This window comes from Schistocerca cancellata, chromosome 8, assembly GCF_023864275.1.
Source record: "Schistocerca cancellata isolate TAMUIC-IGC-003103 chromosome 8, iqSchCanc2.1, whole genome shotgun sequence".
Taxonomy (NCBI): domain Eukaryota; kingdom Metazoa; phylum Arthropoda; class Insecta; order Orthoptera; family Acrididae; genus Schistocerca; species Schistocerca cancellata.
The window spans coordinates 104,376,060-104,401,377 of record NC_064633.1 but is presented as its reverse complement, the minus strand read 5'-3'; the positions used below and the strand labels follow the sequence as shown (position 1 = coordinate 104,401,377).

The 25,318-nt window shown below is 39.2% G+C and overlaps 1 protein-coding gene across 1 annotated transcript in view; it reads left to right on the top strand.

The window, feature by feature from the left end:
- LOC126095160 (gamma-butyrobetaine dioxygenase-like) overlaps positions 1-19,589 on the top strand; it is a 67,296-nt gene extending 47,707 nt beyond the window's left edge. The window contains exons 8-10 of the mRNA XM_049909884.1: positions 9,709-9,846; positions 13,965-14,095; positions 17,788-19,589. Of these exons, the coding sequence (XP_049765841.1) occupies positions 9,709-9,846; positions 13,965-14,095; positions 17,788-17,872 (354 nt within the window). The 3' untranslated portion in view covers positions 17,873-19,589. The remainder of the gene's footprint in view (positions 1-9,708; positions 9,847-13,964; positions 14,096-17,787) is intronic.
- The last annotated feature ends 5,729 nt before the right edge of the window (positions 19,590-25,318 follow it).

Genomic DNA, 25,318 nt, shown 5'->3' with positions numbered 1-25,318 from the left:
ACACATATCATTCAGCATCTCTCTATGTATAACCCTATGCTTTGTTTTACACCTATTGTGCAGTAATCTCTGTTTCTTTAGCAATGTCCTTACAGTGACTGTATAGCATTGAGGTTCCCTGCCATTATGAACTGTTATACTGGGTACATATCTATCCAGTGCGTGGTCAACTATCCTTTTAAACTTGAGCTGGAGTTTCTCTACATGCTCCTGACCTGTGCTGAAAGTTTAAAGTTCCTGATTGAGATATGACATTACTGATTTTTTATCTAGCTAACTGAACAAACATGTATATCTTTCTTCCAGTTTTAGTCCTTTGTACTTTGGTAATCATTGTTGCCACAACCGAATCATGGTCACTAATACCAGTTTTGATGTGGACATCCTCAAAGACGTCAGCTCTATTTGTCACCATTGGATCCAGTATACTGTATTTCCATCATGAGTGGGGTTCCCAACTATCTGTTTTACATAGTTTTCAGAGAAGGCATTTAGTAAAGTTTCACAGAATGTCCTATCATTCCCACCACTAACAAAACTGTAATTTTCCCAGTTAATTGTTGGATGATTAAAGTCTCCTCCAGCATTTACAGTGTGATAGGGCAACTCATGTACAAGTTAACTGAGGTTTTCTCTATAGTTTTCAGTTACATTAAGAGATGAGTCTGGTGAGCGATAGAAGGATCCAGTTATAATTTTATAACTGAGCATCTGGTGAGCAAGATGTATGAAACAGGCGAGTGAAAATTACCGAACAATCAGTTTAATAAGCCACAGCTGCAAAATACTAACACGAATTCTTTACAGACGAATAGAAAAACTAGTAGAAGCCGACCTCGGGGAAGATCAGTTTGGATTCCGTAGAAATACTGGAACACGTGAGGCAATACTGACCTTACGACTTATCTTAGAAGAAAGATTAAGGAAAGGCAAACCTACGTTTCTAGCATTTGTAGACTTAGAGAAAGCTTTTGACAATGTTGACTGGAATACTCTCTTTCAAATTCTAAAGGTGGCAGGGGTAAAATACAGGGAGCGAAAGGCTATTTACAATTTGTACAGAAACCAGATGGCAGTTATAAGAGTCGAGGTGCATGAAAGGGAAGCAGCGGTTGGGAAGGGAGTGAGACAGGGTTGTAGCCTCTCCCCAATGTTATTCAATCTGTATATTGAGCAAGCAGTAAAGGAAACAAAAGAAAAATTTGGAGTAGGTATTAAAATCCATGGAGAAGAAATAAAAACTTTGAGGTTCGCCGATGACATTGTAATTCTGTCAGAGACAGCAAAGGACTTGGAAGAGCAGTTGAACGGAATGGATGGTGTCTTGAAGGGAGGATATAAGATGAACATCAACAAAAGCAAAATGAGGATAATGGAATGTAGTCGAATTAAGTCTGGTGATGCTGAGGGTATTAGATTAGGTAATGAGACACTTAAAGTAGTAAAGGAGTTTTGCTATTTGGGGAGCAAAATAACTGCTGATGGTCGAAGTAGAGAGGATATAAAATGTAGACTGGCAATGGCAAGGAAAGCGTTTCTGAAGAAGAGAAATTTGTTAACATCGAGTATAGATTTAAGTGTCAGGAAGTCATTTCTGAAAGTATTTGTATGGAGTGTAGCCATGTATGGAAGTGAAACATGGACGGTAAATAGTTTGGACAAGAAGAGAATAGAAGCTTTTGAAATGTGGTGCTACAGAAGAATGCTGAAGATCAGATGGGTAGATCACATAACTAATGAGGAAGTATTGAATAGGATTGGGGAGAAGAGAAGTTTGTGGCACAACTTGACCAGAAGAAGGGATCGGTTGGTAGGACATGTTCTGAGGCATCAAGGGATCACCAATTTAGTATTGGAAGGCAGCGTGGAGGGTAAAAATCGTAGGGGGAGACCAAGAGATGAATACACTAAGCAGATTCAGAAGGATGTAGGTTGCAGTAGGTACTGGGAGATGAAGAAGCTTGCACAGGATAGAGTAGCATGGAGAGCTGCATCAAACCAGTCTCAGGACTGAAGATGACAACAACAACAACAACAACAACAACAACAACAACAACTGAGTCTTGCCCAAACAATCTCGCATGCCGTTTCAATTTCTATCTCGGTGGATTTGAGTTTATTGTCTACTGCAACAAATACACCACCTCCATTTCCCATTTGCCTGTCTTTTCAATATACATTTAAATTTCCCCCAAAAATCTCAGTGCTATTAATTTCAGGTTTCAACCAGCTATCTGTACCTAGCATTATGTGAGCTTCACTGCTTTTAAGGAGTACTTCAAATTCTGACACTTTGTTGCGGATGTTTCGGCAGTTTACCATTAGGATTTTAATACTCTCACCTGTGGGAGGCATTTCTTTTGATCTTACACTGATTCTTCGGGGTTGCCTACAGGTATCATTATCTGGATTGGATGGAATCAATTAAATGAAAGTCTCATGTTACAGAAAAGGACTACTTGAATCTTGTCACATAGTGCAGCTAGAGCTCACTACAAGCCCCTACTTGAGTAACTAACTGTGTTCACTAACTGTACCCTGGCCGTTCTCACACAAAGCCATCTCTTCGAATGATGAAGGATCCTTAAATGCTGTCTTGAATGACTTGGCAGCCTCCCCTTCCCTGGCTACTCCATGGGAGGAGGGCCAGGCTCGCCGTCTTGGGCTGAAACCTTTTCCCCATTACCTCGTCTGTACTAGGACGGATGGAGACACATTCACCGCCACAAAGCCATTGTTTTTCATGGAAAATATTAAGGACAAGTTTGGTGAAGTGGAATCTATTACTAAGATGCGGTAGGGCTCCCTGTTGATAAAAGCTGCTTCTGCCACCCAGTTCACAGCTCTTCGTGCCTGTGATCCATCTTGCTAATGTCCCAGTGTCTATCACTCCTCACCAATCTCTGAATATGGTCCAGGGAGTGAGTTTTCATAGGCACCTCACCCTGCAAACTGATGAGGAACTCTGGGCTAATCTGGAGCGGCGTGGCATTCATTTTGTTCAGCGTGTGCAGAAGGGTCACAAAGACAACCACACCAATACTGGCGCCTTCATCCTGGCTTTTGAGGGGGAACCTGTGGTGTGGTGACTGTGGCCACCCCATCCATGAGGGAACCTCTTGTGTTCTGCTGCCTGTGTGTGTTAATTGTGCTGACCACCACTCCCCTCGCTCACAGATTGCCCAGCTTACAAGAGAGAAAAGAAGATACAAGAATATAAATTCCTGGATCACCAGTCTTACACTGAGGCTCGCCAAAAGTATGAGAGACTCCATCCGGTGTCACTACCTTCAACTTTTCCCCCTCCTCCTCCCCGCTCCTCCTCCCCGCTCCTCCTCCCCGCTCCTCCTCCCCCTCCTCCTCCCCCTCCTCCTCCCCCTCCTCCTCCCCCCTCCTCCCCCCTTCTCCTCCCCCCTCCTTTCCATGATGACCACTCTCCCACTTTACGTGGTTATTGGGTGTTCTGTCGGAACCGTGCTGGCCCTGGGATAGCATCTGGTGCGGGTCTGCACTTTCGTTCGCTCCAATGTCCTTAGTGACTGGATCCCCCTACGTACCACCTTGAAAATGATAGTGGTTAGAGTGCAAATGTCTCCGGCAATCACCATTTGCAATGTCTACCTCCCTCCAGGTAGGCCACTTGCTTATGTTGCACTATTTACCTTACTTCAGCAACTCCCACCCCCGTTTTTCCTCCTTGGGGATTTCAGTGCCCACCATCCATTGTGGGGGAGTGTTACATCAATGGTTCGGGGTATTCTAATCGACCAACTTATCATGGACTTCGATTTGTCTCCTCAACGATAGTTCCCCTACCCCCTTCAGTGCCGCTCATGGCAGCTTCTCTGCTATCGATCTTGCAATCTCCTCCCCTGCACTCGTGGCTTCCCTACATTGGTCATCCCATGATGACCTTTGTGACAGTGACCACTTCCCAGTGATACTATCGTTCCCCTGCTGCTGCCAGGCAGACAGGCCACCGTGTTGGGCATTCTGCAGGACAAATTGGCCTTTATACATGTCTACTGTCCACTTTGACACCTCCCTCTCGAATTCTGTTGATGTAGTCATGCGAGGCATCTCTGCCACTCTTCTCCATGGTGCTGGCACTGCTGTCCCGCTATCCACAGGCCCCTCTCGTCATCGGCCGGTACCATGGTGGACCAAGGACATCGCAGTCACTGTCCAGGACCACTGATGGGTGCTGCAGTGATTTAAGCGACACCCCTCCCAGACCAACGTCCTCACTTTTAAGCATCTTTGTGCTAAGGCTCATTACATTATTAAGCAGAATAAAAAGGAGTGCTGGGAGTGCTGTGTTTCCTCCCTGAGGACATATGCCTCTTTATTGCAGGTTTAGTCGAAGGTCCATAGCATTCTGGGCCGCCAGCAACAGTCAACTGTCCAGGCTCTGGACATCCAAGGAGCTCTGTGCACTGATCCATTGGTCCTCACAGAACACCTTGCAACACACTTTGTGATGGCATCATCGTCCCTATCCTCCTGCCTTTCTCCAGCAGAAACGCAGAGTTGAACAGACCTCCCTCCCTTTCATCCCACACCATGTTGAGCCCTACAATGCTCCTTTCAATGAATGGGAATTGGTGCAGGTTCTTAGCTCTTCATGAGACATAGCCACAGGGCCAGACTCCATTCACAGTCAGATGATTCAACACTTGGACCTTACCCAGAGGCAATAGCTCCTCAGGGACTTCAATCACATCTGGCTCAAGGGTGCTTTTCCATCACAAAGGCGAGACAGTATAGTTATTCCTGTCCTTAAGCCCGGGAAAATCCCAACGTCTCTTGACAATTACCGCCCCATTAGCCTTACAAATGTGCTTTGTAAACTGCTTGAAAGGATGGTCAACTCCAGATTATGTTGGGTACTTGGATCAGTGTGGCTTCCAGGCAGGGCCGTCTCCAACTGACCATTTACTCCGATTGGAATCAACCATCTGACAGGCTTTTACTCACCGTTGGCACCTTGTTGCAGTGTTCTTTGACCTACATAAGGCGAATGACATGGCTTGGTGCCATCACATTTTAGTTACCCTCCATGACTGGGGCTTCCGTGGTCCCCTTCCGATTTTTATGCATGAGTTTTTATCTTACCGGCTCTTCCGGGTTGGAGTTGGCATTTCACTCAGCACCGCTCAGATTCAGGAGAATGGTATTTCACAGGGTTCTGTGTCAAGCTCTTCCTCATTGCCATAAATGGAGTTGTAACCTCTGGTGGGCCTCTGGTTACCCCGGTGTTGTACGTTGACAATTTTTACTTTTGGTGCAGCTCCCACTTGGTGGTGTCTGCTGAGCGCCAGCTTCAAGGTACCATCCGATGGACCTCTACGTGGGCCACTGCCCATGGCTTCCAGTTTTCCTCCTCCAAAATGTGGGTTATGCATTTTTTGTCATTGACCCACAGTACACCCTGATCCAGAACTTTATTTAGGCAACGAGCTCCTTGATGTTGTAACACGGTCCCATTTCTTGGGCCTTATTTTTGATAACAAGCTGACATGGCTTCCCCAAATTCATCACCTAAAGACTACATGCATGCAGAAGCTTAATGCTCTCGACCTCCTGGCCCACACATCTTGGGGTGCAGACCGTTCCACTCTTCTCCATCTTTACCGTGCTCTGGTTTTATCCAGAATCGATTATGGTAGTCAGGTTTGTGCCTCAGCAGCTCCTTCCACTTTGAAACTCCATGACAATCATTGTGGTGTGCCTCTGGCTACTGGTGCCTTTCGCTCTAATCCTGTTGATAGTCTCTTCACAGAAGCAGGGATTTCCCTCTACACGTCCAATGGAGCCAATTCTCTGACCATCCTGTATACCCTGTGCTCTTCGCCAATGAGGGATGTCTCCCTCTGAACACCTGCTCACGGGTGGGATTGCCGGTTGGCATGCTTCTCACTACCCTCTGCTAGGATCTCCATCTGCACTCACTGGACTGCGCCCCGTCTCTTTCCTCCTGTAACCTCCCCCCCCCTCCCCCCCCTAGACCACAGATTAAGACTGCTCTCTTCTAGAGTCCTAAGGTCTCTGTTGCTCCTATGGTTTACTGGCGTCTTGTACGTGCCCCTCTTGGAAGGAGTCCACTGTTTTATGTTGTTTACGCATTTGCCATACCCGGCTCACCCATTGTTTCCTCCTACGTAATGACCCACCCCATAATGTGGTTATGGCACCAGACTGACGATATCTCACATATTGGTGGCATGTCCCCTTCTTTCGACCCTTCATCCTAAGTATAGTCTTCCTGCTTACTTAAATTTAATATTAGCAGACGATCCATGGATGGTAGACCTGGTCCTTGGTTTCCTTTGTGAAAGTGGTTTTTATTTCCAGGTATAAGGTTCTCCTTTTGCCTTGGGGCAGGGGTGTGTTGGTTGTGATTGGAACTCCTTTTGCAGTCTTCATGTGACCCCGCCCCACCTTTTTCCAGTTTTTAGATTTGGTCCCACCTTTTATGCATATACTGTGTGTGTTTAATGTTCATTCTTTTATAATTTGACTCCTCTGACTGTATCAGTTCACTTTTAGCATACTCTTTCTTATGTAACCCCCTTTGGAATCGCATTTCTGATGACCTTGCTGTATGGTCCCATTCTCTCTCAGTTAATCAGTCAATCAAAATATGTGGTGTATTTTTAATTTGTGTGTTACAAAAAAGCAGTAGATAGTCAGCTCTCTACTCACTCAATGATTATTGTCAGAGACATAATATTACATGTTCGCAAAGTAACTAGTTGGAAAAACACACCTCATTTATGAGAAATTGGATGCAAATTCAGCTTTGAGTTTACTGCTCATTATTTCAAAATAGAGCATCTATTCCATTCTGTAATTCAATAAAGGGAAAAATTTTGCCACTTTTTACTTTTAAAAGTTTTTGTTTTTCAAATTGTTCTTTCAGCGTCTGCAGCTCATCTTGTATGTGAAATATTCTTGTGATGGTGTCACTCAACTGTCGTGGGGAGCATCCTATAGAAGGTTTATGCTTCATACGAGTCTCAGCAACGTGTCTTGCTAGAGTCTTCATGAAGATCAATCTCACCTTTATTTCTCCTTTTGGATAAGCTTTATGTTCCACGTAAGAATTCACATCACAAGCATCATTCACTAATCTGAATAAAATGGCCAAAGGTGTCTTCTCGTCCGACAACTTGAGGAATGGGCACCTTTTAGCATATTATATTGAGGATCTTTCTTTACTGCATGGTGCATAGAAGAGATCAGAATTGCAGCTTTTGGCTTCTTGAGCACAAAGGAAACATGTTTCATGTTATCTGTAAAATCATAAACAGTTGTCTTCAAACATAGTTTCTTATTAGGTGGAAACTGATGTGGTATTTCCTTTTTATTTCTTTTCAGTGTGCTGACATATGTGAGGCCCTTTTTTTAAAAAATTCATTGACAAGTTCTACTGATGAGTACCAATTGTCACCTGTAATATTTCTCTGTGTGTTTTCAGTAAGTTTCACCAATCGAAGTACAGCCTGTGCGGGAACACTGTGACCTCTTTCATAGTTTGAAAGGGTGCTTCTTCAGTTTCAGCACTGAATAAACTTCTCTCGTGTTGATTATTCAAATCACTAGCCAATAGCAAATCGTGAGCCCATCCATATCTTCTTAGTTATTGAATTGTGTTGCTCGCAGCTATGTCATACCTTCTTCTCTTTTTTTCAATAAAATTTCTTGGAAAATTGCAAATACTATCTCCTTTGCTCACTTTCAATTTGTTTCCTGCACTGGGGAGCCAAGTGAGATGTTCCATAGTGTTGGGTTAACGAATGTTGTACCTTGTGAACAGTGTGTCACCCAAAAAAATGTACGAGGTGCTATCCAAAATTTTCGGGACTGGTGCTGCCATGTATTGAAACCTTAACTTTGGACTAATGGTCACCATCACCCTTGAAGTAGTTCCCATCCACACGTACACACCGGTCCCAGCACTTCTGCGACTGGAAGTCCTGTTTTCTGGAAGTCCTGTTCTTTGAGGGTGTTTATTACCGCCAGTGATGCTTCTTGATTCCTCTCTAGAGTGTCGAACCGATGGCCTTTCAGCTTAAGTTTCAGTTTTGGGAATAGTGCGAAGTCGCAAAGTGCCAAATCAGGCGAGTATGGTGGGTGGGGTACAACCGCCATGTTGCTTTTTGCCAAAAAGGTCCTGGTGAGCAAGGACGTGTGACAGGGTGCATTGCCGTGATGCAGCAGCCAGTTCCCCAACGTTCGGGCCGTCATCGCTGCATGCTTTCATGGAACTGTCACAAAATGTCCCAGTAGTACGCGGAATTCACTGTTTGGTTGGGTGGGATGAATTCTTTATACAAAATTCCCTTGGTACCAAAGAAAACGATGATCATGCTCTTCACTTTGCTCTTCACCTGTCTCCCTTTTTTGCATCTTAGAGAGTCGGGGCTCTTCCACTGGGACGATTGTTGCATTGTCTCTGGATCATAACCAAGTCATTGCAAGGGTCTCCATAGCAGTTTTCCCAAGATTCACGCAGAGTTTAATACACAAGCGCTGTTCTGTTTGCGGATCCATCATAAAATTGCTACACACCAAACACAGAGTATCACGGCAATTACTGTGGACACGCAACACTTTCTCCCAGCTGAATGCCACTCGCTCACTTACTCATCAGATATGCACCTAATGCCACGTAGTGGTGCAAAGATCTACTACTCCTACTTTCCAGATGACAGCATCAGTCTCGAAAATTTTGTATTCCACCTCATATGTTCACTTTACGTTGTAAAGAAATTTGGGTGGCTGTTGTAGTTAATCACTTTTGTGAGCCTACCATGCAGCGTAACAGGGCTGTGTTGGACTTTGTAACCCTGTCGTGACATGTCGGTACTGGAAGAGAGCTGTAATCTGCCCAAGCTACCATATGACATTAATCATTTAGCATCACCTCTTCTGCATTTTATGTACAGTTTCAGTTACAGTAGCTGATGAACAGATCTATCTAACTTCGTAGCTCAGTGACAGATTCCAAAATATATGTGACTTGCTTTGACATCAGCTATTAAAATCCATTCATTCAATCAATGTTATTTTTATGTATCCAACTTTCAACTGTTTTTAAATCATTTACATTCTTGCACACACCCTTTTGCTCCTTGGCCCCCAAGGCACCATCAAGCTGCTGCAGCTAAAGAGAAAATGCTCCACCACAGTAGGTGGAGGGATTTACTCACTGTTGCATCTTGGCAATGTCTGCAGCAGATGTGACTTACACTTCACCTGTACATTCAAAATGAGAGCACACTGTGGGATGTCACACATTTAACAACAACCTGAGACTACATTTTCAACATGCATGAACATCTTTCATCGGCCTAAGACAATAAAAGCGCAACATGTTATCCTGTAGAATCCCATGTTACACAACATTTAGGTTTCTATTTGCCTTGTGAATTGTAGATATAAATGTGCAAATAGTCATCCAACACTAATAAACTGTAATAAAATAAATTTGAATGCTGAACTGTGGCTGGTTGCTGCAACTCTTTCCTCATTAATAATTTCTCATGTTATGTGTTTACCAATTGCACTGTTACTCAGAGTAAAGCTTTGCAGCCATTCACATTGTAACCAGACAACTTAGACTCACATTTTTCCGTCCATTGTAAGGCAGATAAATAAAATTCTTTCTTATAATTTGGCTTAGACTGTAAATCTTTCTTTCAGAAACGTTACTCGCAGTTGTGGCCAGTAATTTGCTTGAACCAAGATGGCGATATTACAGAGATACATTACAATAATCGAACCATGGGACCTCTCCAAACACCATCTCACATAGTTGTTCCCTTTTACCATGCCTATAAGGTAAGTTAAAATACACTTCATGTCAGTGAAGATCATCAGCATTTATGTATTTATCAAATGTATTTTTCCTCTTAAAATAACATTGAACTAGTGTTGAGAAAATGCATTGATTCTTGTTATCTCATTATTGGTACTGCTTCCTTTTTTTGTGCCAGGAACAAGCACCAATAGCAAATTATAACTGAGTGGTGGCATGAATAGTAGCACGAGGTGCAGTAAAAGTGTTTGACAAGCCAAATACATATGCAAATTTACTTAAAAACAAAGCTTATCAAATAGTATGTTATACAGTGAAGACGATAAAATACATTTTTACAGTATATCAAAAAACAAGAGAAATACAATAAAAGAAATGAAATCTAAGGTAAAGAAGGGGAGTGGGGGAGAAAACAAGTGAATGCTAGGTGGTACAGTAGACTTGTCATATCATATAAAAAGGAAATATGTCTACATTAAGTTCTACTGCTAAAATAAAGTTCACATGGCTAAAATGAAGAATGAGAAGAGGAGGGGATCAGAGATGCCGATTGACAACCTTTATTTATTACATATATTCACAACAACAATGCTATTATAAAAGAAATTGACATTACTGTTGAAGTTGGTGTGGCCAGTGGATGTACTGAAAACTTTATTCGTGCAGTGAGAAATAAAATTTTTAACAGACGAAAACCACATACAGTACCGTCTATTGAGAAAACCAAATTTAGTTCTTTATCTTACTTTTGCTCAGTTTGTGAAAAAATAGGCTAGAGCTTCAATTAAGCCAATGTAAAAAATAGTGTACAAAAAGAAAGAAAAAAAAAGAAACAAATGAATAAAAATTCTTGGGTTACTTTTATGCTTTTGCCTTGGTAGCAGGACACACAAACTTAAAAACTCTGGAATATACAAAATTGATTGTGGTTTGTGTGACATACTTGTAAAAAAAGTATATGTATGGAGTGTAGCCATGTGTGGATGTGAAACATGGAGGATAAATAGTTTAGACAAGAAGAGAATAGAAGCTTTCGAAATGTGATGCAACAGAAGAATGTTGAAGATTAGATGGGTAGATCACGTAACTAATGAATAGGTTACTGAATGGCATTGAGGAGAAGAGGAATCTGTGGCACAACTTGACTAGAAGAAGGGATCCGTTGTTAGGACATGTTCTGAGGCATTAAGGGATCACCAAGTTAGTATTGGAGGACAACGTGGAGGGTAAAAATGTTAGAGGGAGACCAAGAGATAAATACATAAGCAGATTCAGAAGGATGTAGGGTGTAGTAGTTACTTGGAGATGAAGAAGCTTGCACAGGATAGAGTAGCATGGAGAGCTGCATCAAACCAGTCTCTGGACTGAAGACCACAACAACAACGTATAAAAACAACAGCGCCCTTTGTCCACGTTTAAAAAATGAAGGATGCATACTGTCCTCAATTAATGGCCGCTTGGAAGTCTTGCATATTGCTTCCAAAGGATGGGATTTGGACATTCCTGAGGAGTCCGAAATTTATATTTATCATTCTAATAGTTCTCTTCAAACAGTTAACAAATAAACAGGGTCAGCTCACAGTTGATTGTTGATTGTAATTGATGGCCTGTTGCACATGTAGATTATTTCCAGGTTCTACTGTATATCCTTCTCTTTATTTTTCCTGCATACTTTCATCCTTTTTATATGGAGTCTTGTACCTTTGTTACTCCCCCCCTCCCCCCACTTTTAATATGATGTTCAATGTAACTTTACTTTTTGTTACAGTTTGTTGACCAATTTCTGCTTTTGCATGATACTAAATTGTTGTATTATGCCACCATTCTCTTTATCTCCCATCCATGTTGTCCCTTCCTCTTGGACGTGGCCGATGTCCTTTCCCATCCTTCCCTAACCTGATGGGACTGATGACCTCCTCCAAATCAACCAACCAACATTCCTCTTGAGCTTTTTCTGGTTCTTTTTCTTTTCTTCTTTTTCTTCTTCTTTTTTTTTCAACTAACCCCAACCCTCCTACTCTTATTTATTTCCCCCTCTCCCCCTCCCCACTTTTTTTATCTTCACTCTTTATTGGCAGTCACAAATTACATACACAGCCTATGTACATCCAATATGGACTACATTCTGTTGTTTGTCTTTTGTTAATGTTCACTCATTTTGCAATGGTATATTTCAACCAGAGTTTTGACAATAATTTACCTTCATCCAAATTTTAGCATCATATAATTAGTCATGTAAACTGATTTTACTCTTTAACCTCTGCAATATAGCTGCACACATTTCTTTATGCTTTTTATCAATGTTATCTATTACTAAAATTATATTTATTTTAATTAATTATGTCATGTTATTCACTGTTCGTGAATATGTCTAACAAAAAAAAACTTCGTCAATTGGCACCTCTTTTCCCCACATCTTTCCATTCTTAATTTTAGCCATTTGAACTTTGTTTTAGCAATGCAGCTTAAGAAGATTCTGTATTTTGTAAAACATAATGTACGTTTTATGTAATACGACACATTTTTACTGTGCCATCTAGCTTTCCTGGTTTCTCCCCCACCCTTATGCTTTAATTTAGTTTTGGGTTTCGTTTTCATTATAATTTTCCTGCTTTTGATATATTGTAACAATGTGTTTTAAGGTCTTTGTTGTATAACATCCTATTTGATATGCTTTGTCTTTAAATAATTTTGCATCTGTATTTCACTGTTGAACATGTTCAGTGCTACCTTGTGGTACTATTCATGCCTCCTGGTGACAGTGTTCGTTTCTTTCTATGTAACATCACATTGTCTCACTCAGTTGTACTCTGATGGCATTACTTTTATATGATGCTATACCTTGTGTATGAAGCTTATATTTTAATTTACATTCTTTTAAACTGTTGTTAATTTTGTTAAATGGTAATTAAATAAAAGCTGTGATCTGCATGACTTTTGTAACCTTTCTGCATATATTTTGAAGAGGAAACGTGTCAGTAAATTTGAGTTGCTGAATGGCAAGTGACTAAATTTTTTTTTCAGCAGCCATAACACCAGCTTATACAAAAAAAAAAGTTATATATAATGGACATCAAAATCTTGTGATTCATTACATGCTTAAACTGGAGATCCTTATCTTTCAAATATGTCTTCCATAGTGGTTGGAAAATGTTTTTGCCCTTCATGATAAAGCAATTTTGGTTTTTACAACACTGTAGTAATCTTGAAATTAATGATTGCTTTCAATTTCTTCAAAGACATGCAGCTCTTTCAACTCAAAATGTTGTAATGGGAAGTGTTGCCAATGTGTTCCAGAGCAAACATAAAAGTTAATAATTTGTGAGTAAAGGAAAGCACTCGCCAAATAATCGTCATGCGCAATAAAAGAACGAAACTTCACTAGCTTTTGAATGAATCCTTTTTCAAGCCAGAGTATACACACGTCTGTACAACCTCAGGAGTTTTTTTTGCAAAGTTTCATTGTTTCTTGTGTGCCTATTGATGATTCAACACTTCCACTATTTGGTGAATTGCTTCCTTTACTCACAAATTGTATCCATGCTGCCTGAGCTTTCCATATCATAGACAAAGAAATTAGAAGTTGTGTTTCATGTATTTCTTTTTCCTCCAGAACTGTAGAAAACAGTTTGTCCTCCATCATCATAATAACAGAAACTCATTATATGCTTTGAGGAAGTTTCATTTCCATTGCTTTATGACTGTTATTGCAACTGTTCCACTTGCGACAACTGATTTTGTGTCCTGCTTTTTATTGAAAGTGATAACAATGTGAGTGGCATTAACAGCTTTTTCTGCTAACAGTGCCGGTACTCTACAAATGTGTTAATTCATCGTGAAGGTATTATTCCTTTATTTTGGGTTCAGTTTTGAGTCTATAAGAATATAGAAAAGTTTTGGATGTTATATGTAGTTAGCTTGTTCAGTCTATTTCAGTTATTTTCTGTGTTCCATCATATAAAGTCATGAAATTATTGGTGGAAGTTTCATTTTTATTATTTTATGACTGGTGTTGTAATTTTTCAGCTTATGATTACACTGTTAGTTTTTAGTGATAATTTTTCTGTTTTCCATCAACTTTTGGTAAAGCTACTCAGTTTTGGTGTATTTATTGATTTTTTCCCCCCCAAAATTTCAACAGCTTTTCTCCGATCGAATGCGTCAAGAATCATCAGAACTGCGATTTCATTTACTGCCTGGAGATGTTGTTGCTTTTAACAATCGTAGAGTTTTGCACGGGCGAACGAGTTTTGATCCAACAAAAGTTTCAAGGTAATTTTCACTTTTATCACATTAGTAAGGCTGATAGAGCAAATAATAAAATATGTTTCTATGAGAAATGGAAGTAAGTGATTTAAATGACATATACTGTTCTACATGTCTTAGGAATAAATATCCAACTAAAGCTAGGAAAATATCTTAATTACCGTGTGGAAGCAGTTTACTTTTTCGACCATGCCTTCACTGAGCAAAGAATGGGGAAGTAGGTATATTCAGATATTAGGTTGGAAAGTCAGACACGATCTACAGCATGAGAGGAGAAAATCTTTCATTAGAGGTAACTAATAGAATGTAATAATGTAAAATCCAGGATGGAATGTAACAATTTTATGAAAGGATATGCAATATTATGAAGGTCACCAACAAACTGTGGCCAACAAACAACTGGACCACCCTGTTGCTGATCACGCCGTCTAACACGACATTATTCATTTCAATGACTGCTTCTCAGCCTGTGCCATATGGTCCTTCCGACCAACACCAGCTTTTCTGAATTATGCAGGCAGGAATTCTCACTGCAATGTATCCTATGTTCCCATAACCCTCCTGGCCTCAACCATCTATCCCTCCCTGTTCCCATTCCAGCCCTACATAGCTCTCCCCCATCTCTCCCCCGCCCACCATCTAACCACCTGACTGCACTTAGCTGCCGTACCCTCTCTCCACCTTGTCCCTGCATGCTGCCCAGCAGCACTTCACCATTCCCCATCCATTTCCTGCTAATCCTCCCCCTCCCCATCACAGCCTCCTCCTCACCTCCAACCAGTTGCCTCTCCCATCATGCACTACTACTACTACTACTACTACTACTGCTGCTGCTGCTGCTCCTGCCTGCGAGTCAGCATCTCCGTCATATGATGATTTTCATAATATTAATGTAAGTATGGTAAAGAAAGTTCCAGGCACCTTCACATCACCATCACTGTTGCTGCATGACTCATCAGATCCAGTGCCCATGTGTCTCATTCATATCCTACACACTTGCCACCACTCCCCCCAACATTCCTATCTCGCACACTGACTGTCTCCCTACGAACCTCCATATACCAGTCCTCCCAGTTCTTGCCACTTTCTTCCTGTAGCCACCCCATCCCACCCAACACAACACCTCACCCCAGTCCAATTGCTGAACTGCAATCCCGGCATTGTGTGTTCAGCCAGCACAGTGTAGCTGCGTAGAGGTGTGCAAGAGAGATACTTGTCTCTAACAGGTGGGTCCTCTCTGGCCCTGGGATCTGAGTGACCTGCTTTTCCTTTTTAAACTACAGTGACCTATCCCTTTTTTTTCTTCCTGTAGAAGGTACTAATAGTTGCAAAGGCTAGGATAGTATCTTATACTTTTATGTCTGTGTCGGCAGTCCTAATAACTTTGCTTCCAGACGCTAAATACTGAACAGCATTTCTAGCTTTCTTGAGGGGGGGGGGGGGGTTTATAGAAAAAAAATCTACATTTAGCTTTAAGATATTTAGAAAAACAGGAAAAATTTAGAGTGCATCATAAACATGCATTGAGATGCATTAGTTATAGTTCTGTTACACAAATTCATAAGGAAAGTGAGTAATGACGTCATTGCAGGTGTAGGCAACTGGATTACTTAAAGCCTAATTGTAAAACTAGATAATAATGCAATCCCATCAATACCATAATCTGAGGTAAGTAACACTAAGCTTTTCCTCCCACAGGCTAAGGGAGGGACATTTCTTTCTCTTCATACTTTTTTGGGTAAATATCATAACAGTCAGATAATTTATAAATATGGTGCAAACAGGCTGTACTAAATTTCAGTTTAATGTTCTGTGTTAGTGTCTTACTGTCACTGTTCAGAAGCAAACAGCTGTTCTATGTTTGAGATTTGGTAGCTCAATGCCTAAAGTATAGAAGTTCAGTAGCCAATTAGATTTTTTTCTACCTCTTTTTATATCATTTAGTATTCCATTGGGGGTTACTAGGTGATTCAGTGCAAGGTTGAAATGAAAAGTTCAGGATTTGAAACCAAAATTGTTTGCCACTTATCATTTCTGGTAATACTTTCTCCCTGGTTCAGATTCTACTTAAATTTAAGGGCCCACGAGCTGTATCTCACTTTGCCAGTCAGTTCACAGGTCAGAGGAAGGTGTACTGTTTCCAGTCTCTCTGTAAACTGAAGAGTGAGCAGGCCAGTCCCCACTCTGATCCACTATGTCACAAGAAGCAACTAAAAGTTGTTTCCTGAGGTTATGCAGAACTTTTCACAGCACGTTTTAAATCTGTGGTGACTCAGTGTGCAGCATCCAAGAAGTGTATATTTTGTACTAAATGCATTAACACTATCATCAATACAGAAATTAGTATTTAATGTAATTAACATGAAAAACTCTTGCCTACCTGATCAAAAGGTTCCAGACACCTCTGTGTAATGGATAACTGACTACTAGATGTTATGAGAGGCTTACCCACCTGCATAAAAGAAGGTGAGGAGTATTGTGTTGTCAGAAGAGAAAATATAATAGGGGAATGATTCAATCAGAAGAGTGTGGAATGTGGACTAATCATTGTATGTCATTAGACTAACAAATCCATTAGGTAGATTTCAACCTTTCTAGAGCTGCTCGAATCAACTGTTGGTGATGTGATTGTGAAGTGTAAACGTGAAAGAACAATCACAGCCACACACTAGGTGGACCTAATGTAGTGACATACAGACACTGTCAACCTGAGTGGTTGTAAAAAATCACACAAAATCAGCAGAAGTAATCATTCATGACTTATAAGTGCCATCAGGAATCCAGTTAGCACAATGGCTGTGCTGGTGTAAAGACTGATGCTGCTAGGCAGTATATGACTGGAAACAAGTGATTTTGAGAGATTAATCACATTACATCCTTGGAAATCTGTGCGGCGCTTAAGAGAATGCTAAAAACATAAGGATACGAGCACATTTTATGCCATTGTGTACTCATAAACTAGAGGAACAGTTCAGAGATGATGATAGTTTGTATCAGCATAGCAATTTACCCTGTCCTAAAGTAGCATCTGTAAGACAATGGTTTGTGAACAGTAACATTTCTGAAATGAATTGACCTGATCAGAGCACTGATCTGAACATAGTGGAACTCTGGGATGAGTTAGACGACTGACTGCCTTCACTTGAGATCCATGTGTTCAAAAACACTACCTTTTCTGGTTTTGGATCTCGAGGAAGAATGGGTTGGCATTTCTCCACTGACATTGACACTATCGAAAATGTCCCCAGCAGAGGTCAAGCAGTCATAAAGGCAAAGTGTGGGCACACCCTATATTAACGTCCATTAATAGGTGTTCATATACTTTTGATAAGCTTTAGCATTCGTTCTGAGAAACGTTATCGCCCAATCATGAGGGCTGTCCACTCTCCAGTTTGCAGGCTGACTCTGCAGTGTTCAAACCTGTTGTTAAGTGGAGCACAGAGTATTTTTTTTTTAGTGTGTGTGTGTGTGTGTGTGTGTGTGTGTGTAGGGGGAGGGGGGGGGGAGAGAGAGAGAGAGAGAGAGAGAGAGAGAGAGAGAGAGAGAGTGGTATATGTTTATGTAAACATAACTTTTATTACTCTACCCTGTGATATTTTAGCTATTAACAAATGAGTAAACTTATGATTTAGTTACTATAAATTTTCAGTGTTAGTTTTACATTTTTAACTCAATGAAATTGCTGTGTGTGTTTTCAGGCACTTGGTAGGATGTTATGTCGATATTGATGAAGTAACATCCCTGTATGATGCCTTACTTAGCAAGGGGCAACATGTGCAGTAATACCAGAACTGTCAATAGGTAATAAAACATTTGCACAGTGTGCATGACACCTGTAACATTTTAATGTATTTCCTGAATGTATCTTTGAAGATGTATATCATGTCCTGCAACTTGAGATCCATTTTCTGCACACCTTGAAAATTGTGATAAAATGGCACACTCCAAAAAGGATTGGTTTAAATTTGAAATTATGCATGTTTCTTGTAATTGCTTTAATGTTTATCAACATAATATGTCAACGTAATAGCACATATCTTTTGACGTTAATCATATACATGTATTTCATGTTTAGCAAATGTCAAACTTCCACATTGAATAATATTCATATATAACAGCCCTAGAGTACATAAACTGACAGAAATTTATATTGTCATGACACTGTTTATTGTAGTTCAAAGCTTAAAGTCTTACTTGGATGAGAAAGCTCTAGACAGGGCACTTTGGTTTATAGAAATGTTGCACTATAGAATTAAATACAGAAACTGCTAACAAAAACAAAACAGATTAGGCCATTTCACAGGTACTGCAGAATGACCAACTATCATGAACGTATTTGAATATAAATTTCAGGCTTTCTGAATGACAGAATTCTTAGTCCTAATTCTTAAGTTGCAAAGGGAAAACATCTAGAGTTCACATTTTATTTGTTTCTGTGCTGGACTTGCTATTCTTTCATCTGTTGTAGGCAGAAAAAAATGTACTGTCTTGTTGAGTAGTACAAGCAGTTAAGTTTCTTGTTGGAAGTAACAAGTCAGGTTTCATCATTAATTACAGTTAAGCTATTTGTGATATGAAGTGCACACTGTTTAGATTTTTAGGTAAGATTCTAAACACATCAGTGCAATATCGAAACACAAAACACTGTTGTCTGTGGATTGAATAATGCTTCAGCAGTTATGGCACACTTGACAGGTGTATATTGTATTCTGCAGGACAAATGACAAATAATGTGAATGGAGAAATTATACAGTGCTTTTGCCATGCTTCTGAAAGAGTGAGCATCATGTGTCGTGCATCAGAGTAGACACAAGGTATGTAACTTTGAGCACACAACATTCCTGAGAAATAGTTCCCAATTTGTTGCCCTGCCCATCCCCTTTTTCCCTATGGTTTTATTGTATGCTTTTCTTACTTATATATGCTAGGTCGCAATATTTCAGCCCTTCAGCTCGACTGTCACAGACAGTGTAATAAAACGTGTATCCAATACAGATGTTTTCTCATTGTTCCAACAGTAGATAAGTAACTAGTAAATTCAGAAGAAAAGTGACTATGTAGTGTGCCAAACACTCTTTTAAAAAGTATGTATAGATGTCTGTCAAGTAATTGTTTATATTTTCCACTCATATTGTAAACTTCATAATTGAGGAGCATTTTTTTGAAAGCTCGTAAAGCTCAGTTGTTGCTTGTTGCTTGCAGAATCTGTTGAAACAATCTTGTCAAAAGATGATATCCACTGCTGTTGTAGGACATTGACAACTAGGAATTTTTACAAAACTCAATATTTGCTCTCAGCTGATTAAAGCAAAAGTCAATAAACGCACTCTGTGCCTCACTTCTGAGGGACCTGAAGAGAGAATAACAATGTGGGAGAGAGTTTTCCGGGGGAAAAAAAAAACTATTGGCAAGCACTTGCTGCCAGAACTATCAACAGAAATAAATTAATGATATACTCCTGATTATTGCTCAGTCCAAGCCAGTGTTGCCAGGGAGCAGGTGGTTAAAGTCTGTTTTGATATGCAATAATGAAGGGGGGAAATCCAAATGTGGTTAAAGCCTATTTTGATATACAGAAGAATAAGCCAATACCGAAGCTATCCGATTGTGAAGTTATTATTCAAGATGGGTTTTGTTATTCAGTTTGTGCATTATGGTTAATTACTAAGAACAGACAAAGGATTGCTTTTTATACTTGGCTTGAAACAGAAGGACCGAAAGGATGCTACCAAATAGCCTCTGCTCTATTGTATTTTCTTAGAAATCCTGAGGTGTCCCAGCTAAAGAATGGTTGATATGAAATTTGTGTAATTTCTGGCTACTGCACCAGTCAAAATAAACAGTACGGTAATGATGTGGTCACTAATGGCCATCCTGAAAGAAAGCAGAAAATTTAATTAGCTGGTACATCATTTCATTATTCATAGTCACAGCTTATGACCCTGACAGTGTGTTTGCTAGAGTGGACAAAGACTACCACAAAAAAGGAAGATAGTCTTTCACTGACTGAGTACTATAAGGTGCTGGAACAACATGGCATCATCGAGATATTAAATAAAGATGGGGAAGCAAAGGACCTCAAGTTCAGTGCACTAAAAGCCACATGATCTAATAAGCCTTTCAAAATAACTTCTCAGTGAATGATGGCTTATGAAGAGTTTAAGAAGAAGGTATTGTCAATATCAGACACGTATAAAAGAACTCTTGTAGTAGTTGAGGTATGGAAATCTGGACTACTGCCACAAAGTGAGGAAAGCAGCCACCTTGGAAAAGGAGAACATGTTCAGCAAGGAAAAGAAAAAGTATGTCTTAAAACTTACGAGGCATTTTAACATACCAGGAGGGGCAGATGAATTTTATAAGGACATTGTTGAAAAGGATCAATAGATTTCCATTTTAGTATCATCACAGTCTGTTGTATTTGAATAGGTTTGCCACTATTTTGCACTTCTGCATGTCAAAACTTTATGGAAATGTATGATGCTAAAGTGTTATGTTGTAGCACATTATTCTGTTTCAGTGGAAAATGAATACCTTTCTTTGTAATTAATGTTAAAGATAAAAAAGTAATGGAAGAAAATCAATTTAAATGAGTACATTAACAAAACTTTTAATGTCCATTTCTGCATTTATCGACTTTAGAGAAAACTTGGAAACTTCGTCCCTCTTATTCTCAAATAAAATTTGAAAATTTTTGAAAGGTCAGACACACAATCAGAAGTGCCTATAAAAGCTATGTAAATGTAAAATTAGTATTTTGTTATGGTATTTCAAAAATATGTTCCCTGAAAAATTTACTTTTTCGCATTTATCTGGTTTTGAATAAAATGCTCCTCATTTGAGAGGTACATGTGTAAATAGTTAACAACTTGGTACTTACTACCAATATCAAGCCGTCAGGTTGTACCTGCACTGTGTAATTGCAAAAACTAAGATATTAAGCAGCATTTAGTGTCAACTTACAGAAATATTTTCCATTTAGTTGCAAGGTTTGGGGCCTTCCAGATGTAAGGTATTTTGTAGAGGCTCTTGAATTTGAAGGTACTGTACTGCAATAGTATCCAAAGTAATGACTGAGAGATTCAGTTGTTTAAAATTACTTGGACATTAATATCTGAATAGTAGCTATGAAGGTATCATTAATTCGTATGCTGTGCTATAACAAATCTTTTAATGTTTTTATTTTACATTACTGGGCCACTTTCATTTTGGAGGGGAAACTAGTACTGCTACTGCTACTTCTACTGCTACTGCTACCGCTACCACTACAGCTTTCATAATTTCCTCCTTGTCACACGTAGCAGTATATTTAAGAATTTGATATGTAGTAGACAAATAACCTTAGTTCATATGAGTAGAGTACATGCAAATTTGTTTAGCAGTTAAAATATTATTACTTGTCTATGCTTCACCAAGGCAGTTAACAGCACATTCCATTAACATTTAAAGACTGAAGAGTCACAAGCTCTGATGATTATTAATTAAAGTGTGATGATAATTTTAAGACATTTAAAATGCAGTCAGCATTATACAAAATCTAATGTTCATGTTCATTTAATTATACGAGTGTTGAAGATGTTTCAAGTCTATGTGTTACATGTTCTGTAAATTTTATGTATTGTATTTTATGTATTGTTACTTAAAGTAGTGGTTGGGCTTTTTATACTCAATTTTGAAATTGGCTGTGGTACATGTATATGTTGTTAAAACATTCTTTTATACTGAGCAAGAATTAAAACATCTGTCATGGTTTTCTTACAATATTCATAACTGTTAGTCACTCAATAGATTGTATTTAGTCCTGTTGTATTAAAAATTTTGTAGCAGACATCAGATCTTTATTTTCAAAAACATATTCTTTAGTAACAGTATTTTTTTTTCCTAAAGCACAAACACATCATGAGATATTATGTAAATTAAAAGAACTATTTGTGTCAGTCACTTTTATTGACTTCCAAGATGTGTTTTGAAGACTTACAGTCTCAACTTCTGGTGAATTGCATTAGAACTTCTTTTTGTTGATGTGGCCATTTATCTCTCCTATCCTATTTTCAGTGGAATGAAGGATTTTATGCATCACTTGTTCTAATATGTCACTGAAGTTGCACACTATGAACATCATAACACAGATGCTTATGATTCGTTCCAGCTAAAAAACGCTGTGAATAGTATGCAAAGATGGAAGAAAAAACAATCCATATACCATACAGCTATAGAAATACAGTGTCTTGAAAACCAAAGAGCATAACCAGTTTATGTTGTGAATCAAATGTACAGACAGCACGCATATACATTGTTACATCTTCAGAACTTTTTGCATAAACAGAGCCTTATTAAAAACAAGCTTATATTCACAGATTTCAGCATATGTATTTGTCAAATATCCTGTCTTCAAGTGTAAAAGAACACTATTGAAATACAACAAAGTTGCAGCAAGTAATTCTTGACTTGCCCAGCTGATACCTTATTCAGAAAATAAAGTCTGGAGTAGTGATGAAACACTGTGAGAACAAGGAGTAATTCACCTGATGGGTGTGCCCAAGTTATCGAAATACAACACACTCACTTTACAAATTTTGCTTTTGAAAACCCATAGAGTAACAGTCATGCCATGTTTGTTTCAGATGAGATGATGACTGATGCATAACATGTTATTAACTATGGATAGCAATGGCTACTAACAAGTGAACTCTCTTAATTCAATCCAGTAACACGAAATTACCATATTTCACCTTTTGGAGCAACATATAACTTTATTCATAGTTGTAAATAATTTAGTTAGTTAATTAGGTTGTTGTTAGTTCCATTGATATTTGAACAATTCTTTTATCAAAATGATGTTGAATGACTCAGTTTACAGGGTATGTATACATGATTAGTGTTAATAGTAATGAACACATTATTTTTTTTAGCTCTACTCGAGTAGCTACACTTTTTTTTTTTTGCTGCCAGGTGTAAATGAGACCCTTCACTGAATAGCACGTGTTGAGTCACTGACAGGCACACACAAAAGAGAAAGAAAACTTGCCACCTTGCAGAATAAATCCGTTGTCGAGCTAGAGTATTTATACGTAGTTGGCAACACATGAAAATTAAATTAATACATACCGTATTTACTCGAATCTAAGCCGCACTCGAATCTAAGCCGCACCTGAAAAATGAGATTCGAAATAAAGAAAAAAAAATTCCCAAATCTAAGCTGCACTTGAAATTTGAGACTCGATATTCAAGGGGAGAGAAAAGTTTTAGGCCGCACCTCCAGATCGAAACAAAGTTGGTCCATTGTAATATGAGACACAATTTAGGTCGAATGAATGACGATACAGCTACAGTAGTTTGGTTCGAGTCGTAAGCTTAGCAGTTAAGCTTTACCAGGTAGCCATTGCTATGCGTCAGGCGCTCCGTCTGTATTTATACGGATACCCTTCCTTTTTCACGTGCTTCGTCTGGTTTGAATCGATTGCTTATTTTGCTTTGATGTGATAAGTGCCGTTTTCTATGTTATAGGTGTTTACGTCAGTCACTCTAAGCTGAAAATGCATTACTGTACTGTGTCATGAGTTGTTTGTCGCATTCTGATAGTGCGTGTTTAAGGCCTGTCGCTGCTCGTGGCATGGCTTGCTTTTGTGCGCGCTACCGCCGCCTACAATTAAAAAAAAGAGGAATCGTCCCATTAGCGAAACAATGGCAAGAGACTGCTATTTGTAGTTACTTACACTGCTGCTTTCTTTGATAATGATCAACAAGAACCAAATCATAGACTGCGTATGATTGAACATGTTCTGAACGAGAGTTTGGCGAAAATTTTTCTCCGTTTGAAAATCTTTGCAGCCGCTTCTTCAGTACATCAAATTCTGCACAGAAATTAGTCATCTTAGATTTAAAAATATAGTCAGTTGTCGAGCTTCATTTCTGACTGTATCACTATTAGGCATAAGAGTAATACGAATATAAACATGACACGATACGTATATTCTTCCGCGTTTGCTGTTGTCTCAATCTAGTTTCGTAGTTTATTAGGCAGACAGGATTTAAATGAGATAGAAGCAAACACAAAAGAATACATGGCAAAATGTTTATAATCGTATTATTCTTATGGTGAAGAGAATACTGCATGTGATTCACATTTCATCAGGTTCCTATTAGCAACCATATCTTCTCACAGGTAGGAAAAAATTCAGAATGTAGAGTTGGCCATAGTGACAAAAATCCCAGTCTTGCCAGTCGGATTTTCGTAGTACATTGAAATTCTGCTACATTCGAAGATGAACAATACGGAATTTGTATTTAGTTCGTTGGATAATGTATGAAAATGCAGTGGTCGAAACTCGGGCGGAGAAAAAAAGCTCGTCTTGCAATTTTTTAAAATTTTATTTACTGACGCAGAGGTTTTGGCGCCAGTATTTATCTTTGTGCCTACATAGGATGCCTGTGTAGCGCTACATATATATGCGACGGCAGAAGTTAGTTGTGGCGGCACTTACCAACATTTTTCAGAACTTCCGCTTGCTCTGCACTCGATTCTAAGCCGCAGGCGGTTTTTTGGATTATAGAAACCGGAAAAAAGTGCAGCTTAGATTCGAGTAAATACGGTACATGAAACTGAAACACAGTTGTTGTAGTGAAATAGAGGTAAATAGGCTTAAAACATAATGAAGTGAGCAGTATTAAAGTTGCAGTCTGTATAAGTTGAAGGTATTCTTTCACTGTCAGTCACATTTCTGTGACTTAAGTAATAAATTAGGATGCTGTGCTTTGTTTTCCAACCATGAAAGTCATGGGTCCTGTAGTGAACAAGTTAATGAAAACCCTGAATGTCATCATTGCAGGGGAAGACACGTAATTTCAGAAAAACTGGTTGGCATGTGTAACATTCATGATAGTGTATGTATTAGTTTGCATGATTGTTTGCTTGGCTATGACATGCAAGAACTAGGTGCAAATTTACAGACACACATGACATTGTTTATATTATTATTATTATTATTATTATTATTGATCCACAGTTTGTTTCAAATCATCCTGCGTGCCATTATCAAGGTGGCCATTCATCTATAGATGACATAAGATGATTTCTGGTAGAATTATTTAATGTTATGTTACTTATCACATAGCAGCTTTGAAAACCCTTATGCTCTTCTTGACCATCCACATCACATCACAGTGATACAAGCCCATACTTTTCCAATAGTGTTGTTCATTATTTATTGCCTACTAAGAGTGTTGTGT